This window comes from Bradysia coprophila, unplaced genomic scaffold, assembly GCF_014529535.1.
Source record: "Bradysia coprophila strain Holo2 unplaced genomic scaffold, BU_Bcop_v1 contig_94, whole genome shotgun sequence".
Classification (NCBI taxonomy): Eukaryota; Metazoa; Arthropoda; class Insecta; order Diptera; family Sciaridae; genus Bradysia; species Bradysia coprophila.
Window position 1 is genome coordinate 5,884,839 of NW_023504022.1, and position 20,817 is coordinate 5,905,655.

The 20,817-nt window shown below is 37.2% G+C and overlaps 3 protein-coding genes across 3 annotated transcripts; 1 reads left to right on the top strand and 2 right to left on the bottom strand.

Moving 5' to 3' along the window:
• LOC119085121 (probable cytochrome P450 6a14) lies at nt 1-1,957 on the bottom strand. The gene is made up of 3 exons (XM_037195386.1): nt 983-1,957; nt 506-926; nt 1-361 (listed from the first exon to the last, which is right to left on the bottom strand). The coding sequence occupies exons 1-3, from the start codon at nt 1,923-1,925 to the stop codon at nt 157-159; spliced, it is 1,569 nt and encodes a 522-aa protein (XP_037051281.1). The 5' UTR covers nt 1,926-1,957; the 3' UTR covers nt 1-156.
• A 6,972-nt stretch (nt 1,958-8,929) lies between these two features.
• On the bottom strand, nt 8,930-12,350 carry LOC119085122 (mannose-1-phosphate guanyltransferase alpha). Its single transcript, XM_037195387.1, has 12 exons — nt 12,200-12,350; nt 12,087-12,128; nt 11,966-11,997; nt 11,770-11,894; nt 11,529-11,700; nt 11,139-11,350; nt 10,989-11,079; nt 10,862-10,928; nt 9,541-9,677; nt 9,305-9,466; nt 9,143-9,245; nt 8,930-9,078 (listed from the first exon to the last, which is right to left on the bottom strand). The coding sequence occupies exons 1-12, from the start codon at nt 12,237-12,239 to the stop codon at nt 8,978-8,980; spliced, it is 1,284 nt and encodes a 427-aa protein (XP_037051282.1). The 5' UTR covers nt 12,240-12,350; the 3' UTR covers nt 8,930-8,977.
• A 3,388-nt stretch (nt 12,351-15,738) lies between these two features.
• Nucleotides 15,739-17,554, top strand: LOC119085123 (beta-ureidopropionase-like). Its single transcript, XM_037195388.1, has 6 exons — nt 15,739-16,004; nt 16,096-16,358; nt 16,419-16,513; nt 16,576-16,893; nt 16,953-17,159; nt 17,217-17,554. Exons 1-6 carry the CDS (start codon nt 15,901-15,903, stop codon nt 17,418-17,420), a joined length of 1,191 nt encoding a protein of 396 aa, XP_037051283.1. The 5' UTR covers nt 15,739-15,900; the 3' UTR covers nt 17,421-17,554.
• Nucleotides 17,555-20,817: the final 3,263 nt, after the last annotated feature.

Consider the following 20,817-nt stretch of genomic DNA (forward strand, 5'->3'; position numbering starts at 1 on the left):
CAATACTTTAGGCTTCTTTCTTTTGAAAACAATTATTTTTACCTTTGCAAGAAAAGTGGAAAGTGTTTTCTTGGGTTATTGTAGCACTCGCAACGCTCCGGCCTCTAGCACCCTCGAGGAGCAACTTTCCACTTTTTCTCTTGCTTAACAAGTCCTTTATCTGGTAGTAGCTCGTAGCATAAAGTTAGTTTTGGGTGTGAGTATGATTTGAGCTGGATAAAATTCCGTTATTTCTTTGTGCAATAAACTCTGATCAACAAATTCAAATTTGTATTTCTGCAAAATGGCTGCAAGACCAATTTTCGTTTGTAGTTTTCCCATTCGTGCCCCCACGCAACTTCTGGGACCGTCGCCAAACGGCCTTGGGAATAAGAAACAATTAAATTTCAAGCAACTGTAAGTTTAATCGGTGGAAGGGGCATTCATAATTACCAAACGGCCTTTTTTATGGTCGAATTCGGTTAATTTTATGTTAATTTGCAAACGAAAAACGAATTATACTTACATGTAACACACTCCCCGCACATTCGGATTACCGGTTGATGAGTTCTCGAATCGTTCTGGTCGGAATTCCATCGGACTATCATAAATTTCTGGATCGCGATGAATACCCAATACTGGAATTGTAATGAGAATTCCCTTCTCGATTTTCATATTCGTTCCGGAGAATTGGTGATCTCTGGTACTTTCTCGATTTAGGAACGGTACAATTGGATATTTTCGCAAAGTTTCGTCAACACACCAGTCGAGGTATTTCATTGAGCCCAGAACGTCGTAAGTAAGATCATTCATATCGCCCGATTTCCAGGTATTGTCGAGTTCCTCATGGACCTTCCTCTGAATGTCTGGATTTTTGCTAAGTTCGTACATGCAGAAATTCATCGTTGAGCTCGACGTTTCAAAACCGGCAACGAAAAATACAAAAGCTAACCAAAATAAACCAATTAGTTGGACGATGTGTTCACAATTCACAAAAATTTACCTTGGGCGGCAATTTCGTCAATTGTTAACTTCTTCATTTCGCTTGATTTCTGCTTCTGAACTTCATGCTCTTCGTTCTTGTCCACTGACACATAGCCTTGGTTTTTCAACTGAATCATCAACTGCATAAAATCTTTACGTTGTGCCGAACTTCCACCTTTTTCGCGAAGGTCGATACTATCTCGGACAACTGACATAAAGAAATCCTCCATTTCTTGACTGATCCGTTTGATCTTCAGTTTTTCTAAAATTTTCGGCGTGAAAAGTGAAATGATCTGCACTAATTTCTCCTTCCAATTTCTCTCGAAGATCCGTTCTCCCATTTTACGGAAAATATTATCTCGGTCGTTGATGCAATCATTTTCAATTCCAAAGGCAACCGACGAAATTACCGTGGTTGTGAATCGTGCAAACAAGTCCCTCGAATCGAATTCATAGCATTTCACGTTCTGTGCGTTTTTCGCCAAGTGGTCTTGCAATGTTTTAGCACAATCCCGAATGGTGGGATACATAACCTTCAACTTGCCGGATGTAAAGGTGGGCGATACTTTTACTCGCAAATCCCTCCATTTCTGCCCACTCAATGAAAAGAGGTGTGCACTGAGTGGATCAACTTCAGCGTCAACGAACATTCCTCGGTCATGGAAACTCGAGAAGTCTTTAATGATAACTTCTTGGATGACTTCAGGATCATTTACTATCAATGATGGCCGATACGAAAAGTACAATCCATGGATTTTGTTGTGCTTGAATCGATTATAGAATTCGAGAAACGTTACTCCGATGGATTTTTTACCTCCGAAAAATATATCGGCTATGTCGCCGAACAAAAATGTTGGTGCATCTTGTTGTGGCACACCCAATCGTTTCCAGTAGCTAAAGAAGTACTGATTTGCGTAATAAATTACGGCTACTAATAATGCTGCTAACACCCAGAACACCATTATCACTGTTTGATTACTCTCAATCGATTGATACAGACTAATAATACAACGCGTTTCAGTTTCTGATCCCAGAACGCAAAATAGTTGTGGTTTGGTGCGAGTATGTTTGTTGTATCAATTTTTAAAGTTTTATTGCCGCTGGTTATCTTGTATTTTACCTTTAAAAGTGAAGTTTAATAGTACACTAACTGTCTTGCTGATAGGAAATTCGCCGTTTTGATGTGTTCTCGTGCTATAAAAAGCCAAATAGCTTGTGCAAGGCTTTCCTCGTACTTAGGACTTGATTTCTTATGTGTATCGAGTTATGTTGAAGTCAATGCTATACCCAGACCCACTTCACATAGGTTACCTACTATACGAAATTAGGGAACTAAGTCTAAATGAGCAATAAATAATTTCGAATCCAGTACTCATCAATGAAAGTGTAAAACAGGTATGGTCTATTGTCGGCCCAGAGGACATAAAAATCAATGAAAGTAGAGAACAGGTATGGTCGATCGCCGAATTCGTCTTAAACGCACTCACATTTTATGTCAAAATAATACGAAAATGAGTGCGTTTAAGTACGAAAATCAAATTTTTATGTCCTACGGGCGGACAATAGACTATACCTGTATTACACTTTCATTGATAAAAATTTGATTTTCGTACTTAAACGCACTCATTTTCATATTATTTTGACATAAAATGTGAGTGCGTTTAAGATGTATTCGGCTATCGACCATACCTGTTCTCTACTTTCATTGGTACTCATCCAGTTCATCCAATAAAACGATCTAGCCTAACCTCTTGTATACTTAATGGAATCAATAATTTCTCCGGGTATCTTTTTGTACTTCTTTTTTCTTTTTATTCATCAACATTGCGATAATAAATATTTTACTAGTCATTATCATAATATCACAACGGCTCGGAACCATTGGTTCCAATGTTCCAAATATTATCTTTGTTTACTCTTGTAAAGCGTACTTTCGTGAGTTGGTCGAGTAATCTGAATTTCAAAGATTAAACGTTTCATAAGAATCGTTTGAAACAAACTCTGTGATGTTTGACCTTTTACGGACGGCTGTTCATCTGTTGTTGATGGCGATGACAACAGTTAATGATGTTCTCAGAGTAATGCGGTCTTGTAGTAAAATTCATGCTCAGAGAATTATTGAAGTAATAGTAGATTACAGCAGAGCCTATGTAAATGAGTAATACATGTGTGCGATGTTTGCGGCGTTAATGTTAGAAATAGTCCGTTGCGCAATTGTAACGTTAAAAAGGACTTGGCATATGTCAGAGTCACGGATGTTTGCAAAATTTATGCAATCAACCTTAATATGGTGAATCTGTTCATGATGAGCCTTCGGCTCACACGCCGCAAACATCGCACACAAGTATTACTCATTTACATAGGCTCTGCTGTAATCTACTATTAATGTGTAGGCATCCTGTACGTTGTATTTACATTGTCTGCGATGAGAATGTAAATGAAATTTATATGTTAGGTTTTTCGATGATTTACATGCTATGCCAAAATGTTTAGAAGTAGAAAGGTTCCGATATGCTGTCTTATGCAAAATTGTTTCGTAGTTTTCATCTTAGACAATGTAAATACAACGCACAGGATGCATACACATTAAAGAACAGTACAGGAGAGCCTATGTGAATGAGTAATACATGTGTGCGAAATTAGGCGGTTCGCCTTCGGCTCACACGCCGCAAACGTCGCCAAAAAATTCAATGTCACACACTGTGAAGCGGAGAAGAACGCTAAGGAACTATACCAACGGTATGGAGAGCATCTTCACACTATCTCTACCAAGAAAGAAAGTCAGCCAGCGTACAACAGCCGTCTTTTATCGACCCCCTGTGTCATCAGCAAGACTGTAAAAATGAGCGCCGTACTCTGTGCACTACGCGCTTATATATCAAAATTTCATGTTTGAACAATTAAAGTAAGAGACTCGAAATCATTTGTATGCAAAAAAACTTTAATATCGAAAATAATCAGGAATGCGTACCAAACAATGTTAATATTTACTAACATCATTTAATAACAAGAAGAAAATCAAATATTTCTAGTTATTTTGATCAGACAAGTTTCAACATTGCCGCTGGACACCGAGCCCATTCCATAATTCCATTCCAATGTTGCCACATTGCCACACGATATCCATCTGACCAACAGAGATGTGTGAGTATGGTCCTGATTATGAAATTGAGGTGTTGAGCTTATCTTTTGCACCTTACGCTTCCATACTGCGTGCGTCAGTTGGTCATACGGAGTATTTTTATTCGAGCATGGAGTAATGATCCGAGACAACAGAACGTACAAGGTCGTGTACAGCGTAGGGTGTCATTGGAAACGAAACTACATATCCTTTCAGAGCGAATGATGTCTTGTTTGGGTTTAAAATTCATCTACACTGAGTTGTGAGCAGTCGAAAGTAGGGGTAAAAATGTGACTATTTAGGCTAACTCAAAAATGTTACGGTACAATGCAAAAAGCAATTTTCGTTTTATTCAAAATTAAATTCATGTCGATTATAATCTTCATGTCCTGGCGTGTGTATGATTACCTTCACAATTTTTCCATCCAGTGATTCCGTAACGTGTGCCTCATATTCAGTAACTACTCCATTTTTGCTCCCGATAATCTCAATATTCACATCGTAAATTGTTCCAGCAACCACTTTGTAATTTCCATGAAGGACACTCTTAACACCAAATCCATCCCACGAAGGGTTTGCAATGTAATAATTACGGAATACCTCGACGAGTTTAATTTTTAAATCGTCCAAAATTTCTCGTGAAGCTGATTGCGGGCCACCCAATGATTGAGATTCAACCGGGTAAACAAAAACTGCGAACAGTGCTAGGCACAACGGAATAGTTAACTTTGCCATTTTGTTATTAGAAACCACTTGATTGTAACACTCAACGGACAGTAATGCCGTTTGTTTGCTTTCAACACAATATTTTATACACACAAGTTCCCGCTGATAAGAATAGAGTCTACTGGTCAGAATCAACACAAAAATTATATAATTTTTGTGTTGATGTTTAGTCTTCTTTTTTATTAGATTAAAGACTTGTAATTCATCTATCAGAAACCAGTTAGCCAACATTCGCCGGGCCACAGTTAACACCGAAAACCGGTGCAAGGCAATCGCTGACTAGAGCTAGCTCTAGCTGTGTATATACAATGTAAATATTATTTGTTTGTAAGTATCAGGGCCGTAGCTAAAAGTTGGAACGAATTAGCGCTGTACGCAAAAGGGTTTCTATTATTGAAAACTGCGATCGATGGGTGAATCAATCTTTTTTATTGAAGTGATTAACATAAGCCTTAAGCCTAGATATTTGTACGATTTTTCAAAACATTTGTCCTGGATATTAACGGAGACATAGATAGCAGCGGCCGCTATTAGTGCACTAATTTTTGCGTCATATTAGCGAATTAAACTAGCGATGATACTACTTTTCGATATTAGCGATTAGAGTTAGCGTCGTAAAAAAATGTCGTTACCGAGAGCAACCTTGTTGAAGAGCACTGAGCTTTTCCAGGGTGGGCAATGCCCACATTTACCTGATAGTTGAAACGGGCCTGGTAGGCATCGTTGAGTCTCGGTAATATACACAACGATTTCCAGCTAATTACGTCGTCGTCTTTGATAAATAAATCAATTTATTTTTAATCTAAGCACAATTTTGGAAAATTTTTGTTAAACAAAACTAATCTGCATGTTGACCTTTTAAATGTCATCAAGGAATGTTCGGCTGTATTTTTTATTCAACGTTTGACTTGCAAATTCACTTCTGATAACTTACTTCTCAACTCCAATTTGATTAAGCAAAATTTGCCATTATCTGTAATCTTTCGTTGAAATCAAATAAATTTCTTTTGGCATAATTTTAGGTAACAATTCAAATTAAAGAAAAGCAAATTACCAATCGATACATTTTTGAATACAATTGGAATTTGGCCAGTAATTAGGTGTTGAGGAATTTCGCGCCGCGTCATTCACAAAGTGACATTTTCCTTATACAAAATGTGTCATTTTGTCAATTATTGTGAATGACGCGGCGCGAAATTCCTAGCAGCCAGTAATTACTGATTCAAAAGATTTTATTAACTTTTCAAAGCAAATCTTTTCTTGGGATTTCGTACTGATCTACTGAAAATGACATCAAGAACGCAAATTCAGTTTTATGGCATCAGGAACGCAAATTCAATCTTTTGTCTCTCAAAAGAGTGTTCTTGTCACTTTCGGGTGGCAAGTAAAATACTATTATTTTTTAAAATGTTCAGTGCTATGTTGCCGCCTGTGTAATGAAAGGTTAAGAATACAAAACAGTTAACAGTTAAAAATCGTTGACTTGTGAGATCCGGGTTCAAGGGATTATTTTGTTCTCTCTTCATCCAAAGGTCACAATATCAACAACAAACCACTAAGTTTTCGCTAATAATGCCAAAATCCAATTCACAACAACATCGAAATAAGTCACTCAAATGAATAATTCTACTTTGCCAAATACAAATAGTACTTTTCGTACCAAGACAGGAAATGACGATTTTTTCAGCAGCAGTCCTAAGTTACGAGCGAAGCGAGTAAGGAAAATTAGGACGCATACGTTAAAATGAACCACTTTTTACACCGAAATCAAAGTAAAAATTGTGAAAATATGATATCAGGGATATCACAGACTGGAGATCCGATGGATAAGAGTTCGAATCCCACCAACATAAGTAAAAAAAATTACATTTGATTTCAAACAAAGGTAAAAGGATTCCTAATTGCAGGTAAAATAAAGTAAAATAAAATTAAACACTAGGTCCCACCTCTTGGGTGGGTCAGGTCCCTTGACTGGCTATTTTTTTTCTATAATTCCAGCCTTAGTTTTCTAACCATTTTTAATTGAGGTGGTGTTTTTGAGATCACAAAATTAAAGTCACATGAAAAGGTGATGTCTCTTTTATTCTGAAAACAGCAGTCATCACATGCTTCATTTTACTCATATTTATTTAATTTCCTGAAGAAACAAAAAGAGGTATGAGTTGAAGGTCCAGCGAGCGATGTCTTACTCCTAAGTTGAGTCTCCTATATATAGTCTACTAAAAGCGCTGAACCTGAACAGGTGGCGCATTTCTTGCTTACCTCTTGAAAAAAAAACTCATGTGAATTACGGCTCTGGCAAAATTCACACTCGTGCACTTTAGGAACGAAAAATTTCTTTTAAGAACGCGATTTCACGCAAAAATTGTCGTATATCGCAGATTACCAGTCCAATAAAGTCCAATGTTCGAATTTAACCACATGAATTACGATACTGGTCGAAAACACTTAATATTTTCAAATCTGCGATTTTCGAAGCCTCTGAGAATTACTCGAGTTATCGTGTTATCAAGCAAGCAAGATTGTTCTAGACTTCTAGATTGTTCGACCAGAAATCCAGATTCACTTACTCGTCGAATAATTTTTTTTTCTGGAAATCCGTTGCAAAAATATCGCGGTAACAAGTTGTGTTTACAATTATACTCCAACCTCACTACTCCAATATTATCCATCTACGAACTTAAAATTGGGTAAAAATTACTTAAGTTATCACGATAACAAGGAAAAGCGTCTGAGTATAATTTGGCGTATTTCCTGCCTACCTCTTGAAAAAATATAACTCGTGTGAATTACGGCCCTCGCTTCGCTCTGGCCACAAAGTTCACACTCGTTCAAACATTTTAGGAACGAAAAAAATTCTTTTAAGAATACGGATTTCACGCAAAAATTGTCGTATATCCCAGATTAATAGTCCAATTAAATTCCAATGTTCGAGTTTAACCACATGAATTACGCTACTGGTCGAAATTGATTTTTGAAGCCTCTGAGAATTACTCGAGCCATCGGTTTCTCAAGCAAGCAAAAACTCTTTTGGGAAGTACTTCTTAATTGTTAGACCAGAAATCCAGAATTTGTGTAGAATTTCTCCCATCTCGTTGTTCGAACATTATCCATCTGCAAACTCAGCCTCAAGATTTTCAATCTTCGTCGATTAAGACAAAATCTTTGAAAATCGGATAAGAATTATGGAAGTTATCGCGGTAACAAGTAAAAAAATCTCTTGAGAATTACTCCCATCTCATTACTCCAATATTGCCCATCTACGAACTTAACCTCATGATTTTCATTCTCCGTCGATTAAAACCAAAATTTTGCAAATCGGTAAAGAATTACTCGAGTTATTGAGTCCACAAGTGTACGGACGTTTTCTGTATTTAACGTTTTTTGCCAATGTAGAACATTTTCAAAATATCAAAGTGAACTTAGCGTTACGGACATTTAAGGGTATTTTCTTTCATAAGACCCTGACTTTCAGTCAAGGGAATAAATATGACAGCAGATGTCATAACATTCAAAAAAAATATAAATGAACTTATAGAAAAAGTGCCTTGGTCATTGGCGCTATTCGCAGATTCTGCAATAGTGTTTCTACGATTCTAGCAGATTCTACGAATAGTCACCAAGAACCACTATTTGCAGATGGAGAAAGTGGCGTAACAGAAATGTTGTATGTTCTTGTGCCGTTAGTTCAATCTTAGTGACGAAGTGGTGATCAAAGAACTGGCTAATCGAAAGCCTTTAGTTCGATTCTAGAGAAGAATCCTTTTACAGAATTTAACGTAAAGGCGTTTTGGTCGATACTAAATCCTAGTAAATTTAATCATCTTCGAAATATAACGGAACGACATCACTTGTACAAATCGAGAACTGGTTACATTACCTGAAGAGTTGGTGTTTCTAGGGCACAATTTCAGAAAAAAGTACAAAAAATTCGTCATTTTATCAGTTTCGGATAAGCCATTGGCCACACAACCATTCAGCATCATTAAGGTGAGTTTAAGGAAAGAATTTTGTAAATCAGCTTCGAATTGTCTAACTCAGCATATGAGGGTCAAACTTTTCCTTTTTTCGGTGGTATTGAGTTCCATATTTAATTTTCAATCAAAATATGTTGCTATGTCGTGAATCAATTTATTTTTTGTCCGTTAAGAGGTTTACGTCGAATTTCTACAAAATTATTTCATTTTTGAAGCTTCGATTGAGGCACTTGTCCGGTAATATTATGCAATTCAATAGAATTTTCTCCGATGGTACGGTGACACAAGAACCTATTTTCGAAAATGAAATCGTTTAACGTCAACATCAACCATAAAGCAAACGCTTCTCTCCTACCTAATATAGTAATCGATGGATTCAATTTGCCATTCTGATCGAATAGTGGTGGATTCTCCATCTTAGCAAAAGGCTTATTGGGATCAGGATCTGACGGAGTTCCCTGAATAACGACAACAAAACATTAGAAATTGTTTCATGTTTCCTTAGGCCTTATATTACTTCAACACGTGACCAGCATCCAATTCGAGCCTTTCGTCCGACTATAGCGTGTAGGATCAATGAGTGATCTTCAATAACAGCATTGTCCAACACAATAGACTCCCGTAAGCGTACACCTTTTCCTATAGTTACACCTGGTCCTATTGACACATTCGGTCCAAGCTGTCGATGTCCATGTGTGATAAAAAAAAGTTGGTTACGATTCTATAGTTACAGCAACCCCAACTAATACTTACGGTTGCGGTTGGGTGCACGTTTGCTGATGGATGGATGTACACGTTTTGAATGACGTTACAAATCAAATTTTCGTCATTTTCAAGCGATTTGAATCCCGTATTTGCTAAACGTTCGACGTGTGTGCGCCTGTACAGTTCTGGAATGAAAATAGGTCGTAAATTCATGGGATTAAGATTCGGAAACATTCGCTTAAATGGAGGGCTGACTGATCGGCATACGACTGTCGAATTTGTAGATGTTGCAATGAATAGGTTTCAGTGTCATAGAGGGTGACGGGAAAAATCTCCGAGTTTATTATCGTTGCAGCGGCGATAATATCGTTTCAATCAGCGATAATATCGTTTCACGGGTGATATTATCACTGCAGAAATGATAATATTGTTGCATGAAACGATATTATCGTTTCACGGGTGATATTATCACTGCAGAAACGATAATATTGTTGCATGAAACGATATTATCGTCGCAAAAACAATAATATCGTTTCAATCGGCGATAATATCGTTTCATGAGCGATAATATCGTTGCACTGACGATAATAATGTTACAGAAAACGATATTATCGTCCGGAAAACGATATTATTGTCGTCAAATACGATATTATCGTCGCTAGGACGATAATATCGTTGCACGGATGATAAGTGTTACAGAAAACGATATTATTGTCGTCTAATACGATATTATCGTCGCTCGGACGACAATATTGTTACAGAAAACGATAATATCGTCACAGCGACGATATTATCGTTTTAAAAACGATATTATCGTCCCCGACGATAATACACTCGGAGATTTTTCCCTAGCCCGTCATAGAGCCGAAGACGATATTATTGTCGTCAAATACGATATTATCGTCGCTAGGACGATAATATCGTTTCATGAGCGATAATATCGTTGCACGGATGATAATAGTGTTACAGAAAACGATATTATCGTCCGGAAAACGATATTATTGTCGCTGGACGATAATATCGTTGCACGGACGATAATATTGTTGCACGGATGATAATAGAGTTACAGAAAACGATATTATTGTCGTCTAATACGATATTATCGTCGCTCGGACGACAATATTGTTACAGAAAACGATAATATCGTCACAGCGACGATATTATCGTTTCAAAAACGATAATATCGTCACAGCGACGATATTATCGTTTCAAAAACGATATTATCGTCCCCGACGATAATACACTCGGAGATTTTTCCCTAGCCCGTCATAGAGCCGAAGGTGACTGTAGTGCAGTCCCACCACCATTTCCCCTTTTTATTTTTTTATTTACTGTTCCCGTTAGAGTAGATTAGAGAAAGCAAATTTACCTAAATAGTGTCGGTTCGCATAAATAGCAGCTCCGGCTGTTTTAATTTGTGACCACCAATTCGTCACCTGGACAAACGATTGATTTCAGTTTGTGTTAAAGTCCCTAATCAATTCACAAAACATTACCGGCAAGGCAAACAATTTTCCGGTTCCTGCCATCGGTGTTATTATCTCCCTCTCCCACTGGATGTGTCCTTGATCACGACTTCCATTCAAGCTGAAAACAAAAATGGTTCTCATTCCATCCGAATCATTTTCCGAATCGAATCGATTTACTTGTTGAAATTCTGCTGACGAGAGTGGAAGACCGCCGCCATCCGCGAAAATATCTCAATGGAAGTGATGTAAACACCGCAATTTATGAATGTGGACACGTACGAACCGGGTTTCTCCACATAGTGATTAACGGCACCAGTTTCTGCGTCAATAACCAGGCAACCGTAATGGATTGACTGTAACTTGGTTGCTTCAGTGCTCATCATCGTGATCTATTTGTTACAACAAATTAAAGTTTTATCGATGTTGCCGAAATACGAGGCAAGCAGGCCCGGACTGGCCATATTAAATGATTGGGCGTCGCCTGAAGGGCTGACAGTATTTTTCTATGGATTGAGGCCGACTTGGAATTTTTTTTAGTCCGGTCCTGTAGTCAAGTATTCGACTCACCTCAGCTTCCTTATTCTTGGACATGTGAAAATCATGCAGTTGCTGCAATGGAAAGTCCGCACATACATCCCCGTTCAAAACAAAGAAGGCTGAAGGATTTCCAGCTCGGATCTGATCACGGAAATGATACATGCCACCTGCAGTGCCGAGTGCGGTGAATTCTTGTAAGTACCTGCGAAGGGAATGAACCGTTTCTTTGCCATTCTCATTTGATGTTAGTGTATTGAAGTATCGAAGTTACCTTATGCTCACATCGTAGATCGTCTGCATTTCCTTTACAAATGCTTCCATTTGAGGTGCTGGATTCGTTCCGATTATCAGAATTTCCTTTAAATTTTCTACTTGCATACATGCTTCGATGTGGAACTGAAGATGAATAAAGGAAGAAAAATTGATTTACCGCCCTGAAGGCTTGCTATAACAAAGAGATGAATTACTTGAATAATGGGACGTCCCGCGACTGGAAACACTGTAATAAAACAGATCAAAATGATAAATTGCTGAGAATTCTCAAAAAGACTATCAAAATCTTCAAATAACTATTTCTATCACACGTACATGGCTTGGGAATGTCCAACGAAAGTGGACGAAATCTAGTTCCTGCAATGATACAATGGGAAATTTTTTTCCTTAATTCACATTCCCCATTTACGTTCAATGTCACTGTTAACCTTTCTGTGGACCCCCGATTAGAATAACAGCCTTCAACATTTTTCTAAAGGATAAAATAAGTGCCAACGATGACAAAACTTAGTTACAATGTTTATATGCTTTTTTAACTGATAACAAACGTCACGTATATATGAATGTGTATGTATGACGTTTTCTTTCAGACGCTTGAACGACTGACATTCAATTTTCGGAAAATTAGGGTTTTACAATACGAAATAGTTTATGGAAATGAGGCGCCAATTTCGATTGTTTATGGACCATTCGAATAGTGCTCACTCTATGAATTAGAAATTTTTGAGCCCCCACTCCACCTTGTACGTTTTTGCGCGTTTTTCAAAAACCTCTTCTAAAAGTTCGCACAAATTTTTGGATTCGAAATTTCATGACCAATTAAAGCGACTAGAATAATTGAACAACTTTTTTTCGGTTGTCCAGGTCATGTATACCGATTAAACAGTCGAGAGATTGATTAAACACACTAGATATTGTCGAAGTCCTTCTTTTTTATTTTCTATTTTGAGAAAAAGCTAAAATTTAGGTGCTGACAAAATTGGTATAATTCTTTACAACTCATTTTGTCCTTCGGTTCAAAGGATGTGCTTCTTTGCACTTGTATTTGTGATCGATACTTCAGTTTAATCAAGGCTGTATACTTTGGGGAGGAGGTCACGCAGATACAGATGCGCGGGTTACACACCACAGTTGATGATAAAATGGCCGATTTCATACAAAAATAAGGGAGGGACTAATCGATTCTTTTCGCGATTTTTTGTCAAATATCAGCAGAAATACGAAAAATAAGAAAGTCGTACATCGGGCATTCTCTCATAATATTGTCATATTTAAAAGATTTTACAAAAAGAAAATCGATGAAAATAGCACTTCCCACTCAATTTCACACCCAAATCACATCCACCTTGAACTTAGTCGAATATGGTTTAACGAAGAGAATCGTCGTTAAAGTCGTTAATCGTAACATGAGTAGAGTACTGTTTTTGAAACGTCAAATCACCAAAGCAAAAATTTAGTGTCGGTTGTGAAAAATGTAATAATTTCGGTGATTTCGATGTGATTTAAATCAGATTTTGTGCGGAAATGTGCTTTTTGTGTTTTTTTAACATTACAATCAACGGTTTACTTTAAATATTCATCAAAGCAAACGAATTTATGAAAAATTTATGGTGACCAATCATGTAAACAAACAACAATATTGTCGTTTGGTGTGATGTGAGGTTCAAAAGGGATGACCCAGTAGAAATAAAATGTCGGCGGTAATCTTAAAAATTACGTTTTAGCGGAAACGCTTTAGTTTAAATGTGTGTACGTTTCCGGTGAAATAAATTAGTTCGAAAGTATACACTATTGAGGAGCTTTACGACAACACCTTTAGTTAGAGGGGTGTCACATCCCTTATTCACCTACTCTGATGATTCTAGTTGTCTTGATGATGTGGTGAATTTTTTGTATATGTAAAGTCATGAGAAGTGGTGTGTTCCCGCGTATCTAATAAAATGGCGGTCTGCGTGACCCCCAAAGTATACAGCCTTGAGTTTAATCGCATCAACTTAGAACAACTTGAGTTGCAAAATGAAATTAAATATGCCGTAGAAAGGGGTGCGCACACTTTTTGATTACTCAGCCCTCAACTAGCGCAGCTTTGTGATGAGTCCATCATCGGAATTTGTCTACCGACCATTCTTAAACTGTTACAGACGGCAAACATATGACCAGTATTATTATCGGATCTATTACTTCCATCGATCAAAGTATTATTAATCTGTTGATTTCAAATCTTGTACTTCAATTTTTTTAACATACATTTTACTGTATAAAGAACGACATTATCCAGAGCTTGTCCAGAACCTATGTGACAGGTTAAACACCAAGGACTGACGGGTTTTTCGGAATTGGAGTCAGGGATTGGCTATAACATTCGGCGACGAAATGCGTAAATTTTATAAGGTGCAATGTACCTGGTCCGTTCAGATAAAGAAAAAAAAAAACAAAAAGCCCTTTAATCATCGCCCTAATGCTACATTGCGCCAGACTGAGTCTGTTCGGAAGTATCAGCAACGACAAATAAACAAATCCATTCACTGTAATGAAAAGCCTATTTCTATGGATTTAATACTTAAAATTCTTTTTACAAAATCCTAAAAATTCTTTAATTCGTAAATTCAGAAACTTAGGAATTTTGTTAAGAATCTAATGGAGCTTGTAAGAATTAAATTCCTGAAACGGTGTAATTCAGTAAACGTAAAAAATTTTTTAGATGTCAATACGTCTCCTACCATTTTATGAGTGTCAGTATCAACATAATTTGTCTTGACGAATAGGTTTATCGTAAAAAAAATCCTATTCTGAGAAACACTTTAAGTAGTTGTCGAAACTCGATGTAAGGGAGCTTTTGGAAAGTCTACAGAAGTCTCTTTAGAGCTTTTTCTAATTCTATCGATAGATGTCTCGGCTTCGCCTCGGATTGCCAATCTGACATCTAGTGCGATAATATACATCCATACGATTCTTGTTACATAAATACAGTATATGTCTCTGTGTGGTACGACTAACATTATGCTTCAGCTCGGAGAAGGAGCTTGGGTTTATCTTTGACATTACTTATCTACCCTATAGATCACTAAAATGACCGCTGGCGTGACGATCAACGGTTCGGTTTTGTGTGCAAACTAATGACCAATGAAAGTAGATAAGTAGGTATGGCCAGTCCATACAAGTCGGAGCACATACGGATTTGCATGGCGCCACCTCAAACGAACTCATTTCTAGTGGAAATTTGCACTAGAAATGAGTTCGTTTGAGGTGGCGCCATGCAAATCCGTATGTGCTCCGGCTAGAACAAATTTGAACGTTTGGCCATACCTATCTATTTACTTTCATTGCTAATGACAACCAACTTTGCTTCTAAGGGAATTCCCCGTATTTAGTTCATTTGCATTCATTTCAAAGAATTGGACGCACTCACTTATTCATTACTATGTGAAATTGTGAAGTTGGTTTCGATTAGTTTGCACACTTTTCCCCACCATTCCTCACGTTTCCGTCATCAGTTTCACCAAACGAAGAGATCTATATTATATTGATGCATAAAACGTTCACGTTGTATGAATAACGGTGCAAAGTACTTTATTGTGCTCACGATGTGTAATTATGACACGGGGATACATCATAAGCCTAATCAAGTACTTCGCACCGAGATTCATACAACGTTTTATGCAACAGAGCGATCTAAACGAGGGGGCAATCACTTTCCCATATAATCCCATATAATCCTTGTCATAAAATCAGTGATTTACCCATCGGATCTGAAGGTCGCAGTTTTCGAACATTATGATCCCGAGTTGTATAATATTTATTAACGCACTTCAAGAGTGAGTGGACAGAAAACTGAAACAGTGATTCAAACAAATTGGTCCTGTAAAAAATTTGGAAAATGGCAGCTGTCATTACGATCACACATGCTTGCAGTGCGTTGGCTCAACACGCTATTACTTGATAACCTCTTCTCTCTAGCTGAGCAAAGTTACAGACACTTAATCCCCCAACTACAATTCATTTTCAATCTGTCAGACTCTCTATCTTATCAAATTAATAAAACTTGTTGTGTTTATGTCATACATTATTTTTCGTGACTATATATTGCATTGATAGCTCGAATTAAATTAAATTTTTCCATTCATAAAACATGAGCAGCTTCAATTATCATAGTCTCGAAGAGTGTCTTAACAAACACATTCCAGCCAACGATTTGGGAGAAGTTAAGCGCTTACTTTACGGTCGACCAAATGAGTAAGTCTGTTCCGATAAAAGTTTAATTTCTACGGCACTTGAGACTTCCTATAGAATGAATCAAATCCAATTTGTTGACAATCGTCTTCAGCCATGAAATCACTCTGGACGCAGAAACGATACAACTGTCCGAAGAACATAACTTCGAAGCTCGAGGATATGCGTTTACGGCCGAAGCAGAACAGTCTCGAGAGCCACGCATCGTCCGAATAGCAGCTGTGCAAAATTCGATCGTTGAACCGACAACGGAGAAAATCAGCCTTCAAAGAGACTCTCTGCACATAAAAATCGGCATAATTATCCATGCTGCAGCTGCGTCGAATGTGAATATAATTTGTCTTCAGGAAGCGTGGAGTGAGCTAATTCACTTTTTCACGTAGAGTTAGTAATGTTTAAGAATTTGTCTTATTGTAGCAATGCCATTCGCATTCTGTACTCGAGAAAAACGACCATGGGCTGACTTTGCTGAAGATCCTGAACACGGTCCGACTACAACGTTTCTACGTAAAGTAGGTTCATTTAAATGGCTATCGTGACTCAATCTAACTATCCAAATAACTGTTTCGCTTAGCTCGCACAAAAGTACAACATGGTCATCATATCGCCAATTCTGGAAAGAGATACCGATCACGGTGATCAGCTGTGGAATACGGCCGTTGTCATATCAGACTCGGGAAATTATATGGGAAAGCATCGTAAGAATCATGTGCCTCGAGTGGGTGCTTTCAACGAGGCTACATACTATTTCGAAGGCAATACGGGTCATCCGGTGTTTGAGACACGGTTTGGCCGAATAGCAGTAAATATTTGTTACGGTCGACATCATCCTCAGAACTGGATGATGTTCGGTTTGAATGGTGCGGAAATTGTTTTTAATCCATCTGCAACGGTAAGATCAATGGGAAAACTTTTCTCGTGCCCATTTCGAGATAAAAATTTCTTTTAAAGACTGCCGGAATAAGTGATCCAATCTGGGCGATCGAAGCACGGAATGCAGCTGTGGCTAACAGTTACTTTACAGTCGCTATTAACCGTGTGGGATCTGAATATTTTAAGAATGAATTTACCACAGCCAATGGAAAGAAAGCTCGACATGAAATCGGCCCATTTTATGGTTCAAGTTATGTTAGCGCACCAGATGGTACACGCACGCCGGTAAGTTTTCTATTGGTGTCTATCAATCTAGTTTTGTTTAGCTTACGTAATTACCAGGGTCTCTCACGTGACCGTGATGGTTTACTGATAGCTGAATTGGATTTGAATTTGTGTCGCCAGTTGAAAGACTACTGGACGTTTCGCATGACTCAACGATTGGGTGAATACGGTGCGAATTTTACGAGAGCTGCTCAAGTCGACTATAAACCACAAATTATTAAGGAACGGAAGCCTTCACATTTTGAGCAACAAAAAAAGTAGAATTTTTAAGGAGCCGATGCCAAGGAAGTACTCGTGTTGGGCTCTGATGCTGTTAACGGTCAATACTCGATCAATTTTTTTGTTTGATTTGTGACGTACATTCAATCAAATATCCGATAAATTAATAAAGAAAAATGACTAACTCGTCGCATTAATTCATTGAATCGTTGCCCAAATGGTGTACGAGTACGAATAGTTCGTTTATTGCAGTTCACGACCAGTTAAAAGTAAGAATTTGATTCCTAAAAATTCGTAACATTCCTAAGATAATCCAAAATTTCCTTAAAAAAAATTGAAAAACTGATTCTCAAAAATAGGCCTTAGGCGAGGCCTTAGGTCTTATTGAGTCTCGTTAAGATTCCTAAAAATCTGAAAATTATTTTAAAAGATAATAAAAATCAAAAAGTCACTTCAGCTCAGTTTGGACTTGGGAACACTAATAAAAACTTTGAATACAATTTTTTGAATGTATGAATCCAATCCACGAAATTCATTGATACTGCGAAACCACGAGAAAACTTCGAGAAAATCCTCTAAAACTTTGAGAAATCATCTTCCAACAAATGCGAAAGTTGAACCATAATGTGGGTATGTTGTTTAAAGCAATAAAAATGTGTTGAATCTGAAGGGTACAGACCCACTGTCGGGTTAACCTGTTAAAGATGGCTGTCATCTGTTATCGACAACGACAGTAATAATAAACGACAAACTCTGACGACCAAGGTCATATAGCAAAAAGCATGTTGAAAACAAACGAAGTAAAAGATTTCTGAAATCAATCTTTGAAAATCTTATATCAAATGAAGTAATAGTTTGAACAATAAAACTGTTAATATGCTTGCCGTCTGTGACAGGTTAAATCAACGCACTTCAAGCATAAGTATAGTACGCTAAGTAGGGTACTGAAACTTGAGAGTGTGTCACATAACTGTGAAACATTATGAAAAACCATTTCATACAAAATAATACTCTATTTGGTAGCTGTCGACCATGATCACTTTCGCTTGAAGTGCCTTACTAACTTACTTTACAGTACGACCAGCGCGCTGGAATATGATCGAGGGTAAAGGAAAAAGACAATTTTCAACACAAAATAACTTGCCTAATTATGTTGGTCAAGAAAAGAGGCGCTAGAGTGCTGTATGGCTAAGGGCGCTGCAGATGCAGCTTTGGTTTTAGGTCATCTATTCTACGAATTGAACTATTCAACTCCTAATCTGTTTCCTTATTCGACTCTGAAAACAGCACTTCATTGAATAATTGAGTTAAGAAAATTTAAATAAAATTTTCCTGCTTACATTAGCGTACGAATATGCGTTGCGTCAATACTCTATCTGGCAAACAAACTCTCAGTTCTCTGTGTCAAATTCAAACCTTATTTCTTCATTGTATTCTACAAACATTATTCTACATTTTGATGGACTACGCTGTAATTTACATGTAAATTCTAAAGGCTACTTGATTCTTTCAGCACCTTAAGAGCGTACAAGGGTTTAGCTTCGGACAAAAACCAAATTCTATAGCGTCATCTCTTTTAATTAAAATGAAACTCGTATTATGTCTATTAAATCAAGTCCAAGGTTATTCGAAATGTCAAAAATCATCCACAGAGAACCCTACCCTCAACGTATGTGCAGTGAAAATGAGCAGCCACTTTGCTCATGTTTGAAAATAGAAACAAATATTTAAATGTTTTTCATGATTTTCTTTTAAAATAATGAGCTTAAACGCTTACGCCATACAAGAAACAATCATAATCTATTAAATTAAACGTTTCTGTAGATCCAGACAAAACAAAAAATTAAACGGCATCTCAATAATCTCGATTTTTTTCACCGAGTTGAGGTTAGGGTTCTCTATGGATGACGGTGCAGCTGTCAGTGTTCGGATTTACAGTTACTCGGACTTGATCTATAACAATAGAAAATCTAACATCGAGGACACCCATCATAGAAATATAGTGAAAACAAAATGGCCGCCGTGATAGAAACCAAACTGTTTTTGGTTAATTTCTTAAAAATAAAAACTTTTTTCAAAAAATTGAAAACATTTCGTGGTTCGTGTCATAAGAAACTGTTTTGATATGGGACGAGTGAGTTGGCCTGTAGAGGCTCCACATTTTTTTTCATAGTACTTCATTCTCTGCGGCTTATTTTTATGTGAACCAACTTCACATTTGTCATTACAGAACAAATGCCATCACATGAAGTGGGTTTACATGAAACTAAGCGCAGTGACAGCAGTAATTTTGTGACAAAATGTACTAAAATATGGGAAACTCAATTACATTTCTTCTTAGTTTCTAAACATCATTCTCCTATAGCAACTTATGTGATTATTCTCGATGTTGTAGCCGAAAAAATGTACCTAAAGTGGAATAGTTATTTTCATCATAACCGTATGCCGATAGAATTACTGTGATTGAGTGTGCTCTCTCCATATGATGACCACAATTTTATACGCTTTATGATACGAAAAACAGAAAAAACAAAAAGAGCAAAAGAAAGTGAGAGAGTTAGCTCCGCCTACGTATACAACAATTCAAAACAGGTCGCTTGCGAGTAAAACGTCATCTATATCCCTAGACCTGTTTACAAGGTCTGCTCGGAGAGAACTAAAAAACTGTGTATTCCGATAACTTTCGGCGCGTGATTTCGTCTGTTTTCGTATCATGAAGCGTGTACAAAAATTTTGCCTTGCAGACGTGTTTTATTTGTCAAAAGTATTCGTGAAAATGAAACAATATTGAAACAATATTATAAGTGTGAAAACAAATTTTCGTTAAGTAAGGTTCAAATTAACCGTTCGTCCATTTTTTGTCGTATTCCATCTCTTGCATCCTGAGAATTATGTTCCTAAACATGCCATATTTTTCGCGCAATTTTGGTTCTTGTCACCGTACGCTCTTAATAAAAGTAGTTTGTTTGCTAGAGAGAGTACTGGTTCCGTCAGTCACTTAAGACAAAAACTCACGAGCAATTTTGTGTGTGATCGACAATTATGTTGCGTTTTCCTTAGCAATCCGATATTCACCATAAAGGCTAAACCATGGAAAACGCATCATAATTGTCGATCAAGTCAAAATTACTCTGTATTTTCGGCCTTAATCCTTTGACTCTGCAATTCAACAATAAATAATCAAAAACAAACCAAAAATCTGCTATAGATGACTGCTTTCATTCATCATCACAAGATATACTATGCCATCAAACCATACAAAAGACATGTAAATGTGAATAAAAACGCACGAAATATAATTTGTACCTGCCAGAACTATTACGCCGAAACGGTTGAAAATTGTTTCGTTCTCTGTGTATACACAATTTTTACCTGTACGGTTCGTTTTTATTATGCGCACTCAGATCAACCTGGTGATGGTTGACTGAATTGTATCATG

What these genes read in the sequence shown, in the direction of transcription:
- LOC119085121 (XM_037195386.1), bottom strand. Translation starts at nt 1,925, where the DNA reads ATGGTGTTCTGGGTGTTAGCAGCATTATTAGTAGCCGTAATTTATTAC. An exon ending in TGACGAAATTGCCGCCCAAG is followed by an intron (nt 927 to 982) that starts GTAAATTTTTGT and finishes TATTTTGGTTAG; the next exon opens with CTTTTGTATTTTTCGTTGCC. An exon ending in GTGCGGGGAGTGTGTTACAT is followed by an intron (nt 362 to 505) that starts GTAAGTATAATT and finishes CTTATTCCCAAG; the next exon opens with GCCGTTTGGCGACGGTCCCA.
- LOC119085122 (XM_037195387.1), bottom strand. Translation starts at nt 12,239, where the DNA reads ATGTTGAAGGCTGTTATTCTAATCGGGGGTCCACAGAAAG. An exon ending in AATCGGGGGTCCACAGAAAG is followed by an intron (nt 12,129 to 12,199) that starts GTTAACAGTGAC and finishes GTATCATTGCAG; the next exon opens with GAACTAGATTTCGTCCACTT. An exon ending in TGCGAACCGACACTATTTAG is followed by an intron (nt 9,678 to 10,861) that starts GTAAATTTGCTT and finishes TTTTCATTCCAG; the next exon opens with AACTGTACAGGCGCACACAC.
- LOC119085123 (XM_037195388.1), top strand. Translation starts at nt 15,901, where the DNA reads ATGAGCAGCTTCAATTATCATAGTCTCGAAGAGTGTCTTAACAAACAC. An exon ending in TTTTTAATCCATCTGCAACG is followed by an intron (nt 16,894 to 16,952) that starts GTAAGATCAATG and finishes TTTCTTTTAAAG; the next exon opens with ACTGCCGGAATAAGTGATCC. An exon ending in CAGATGGTACACGCACGCCG is followed by an intron (nt 17,160 to 17,216) that starts GTAAGTTTTCTA and finishes CGTAATTACCAG; the next exon opens with GGTCTCTCACGTGACCGTGA.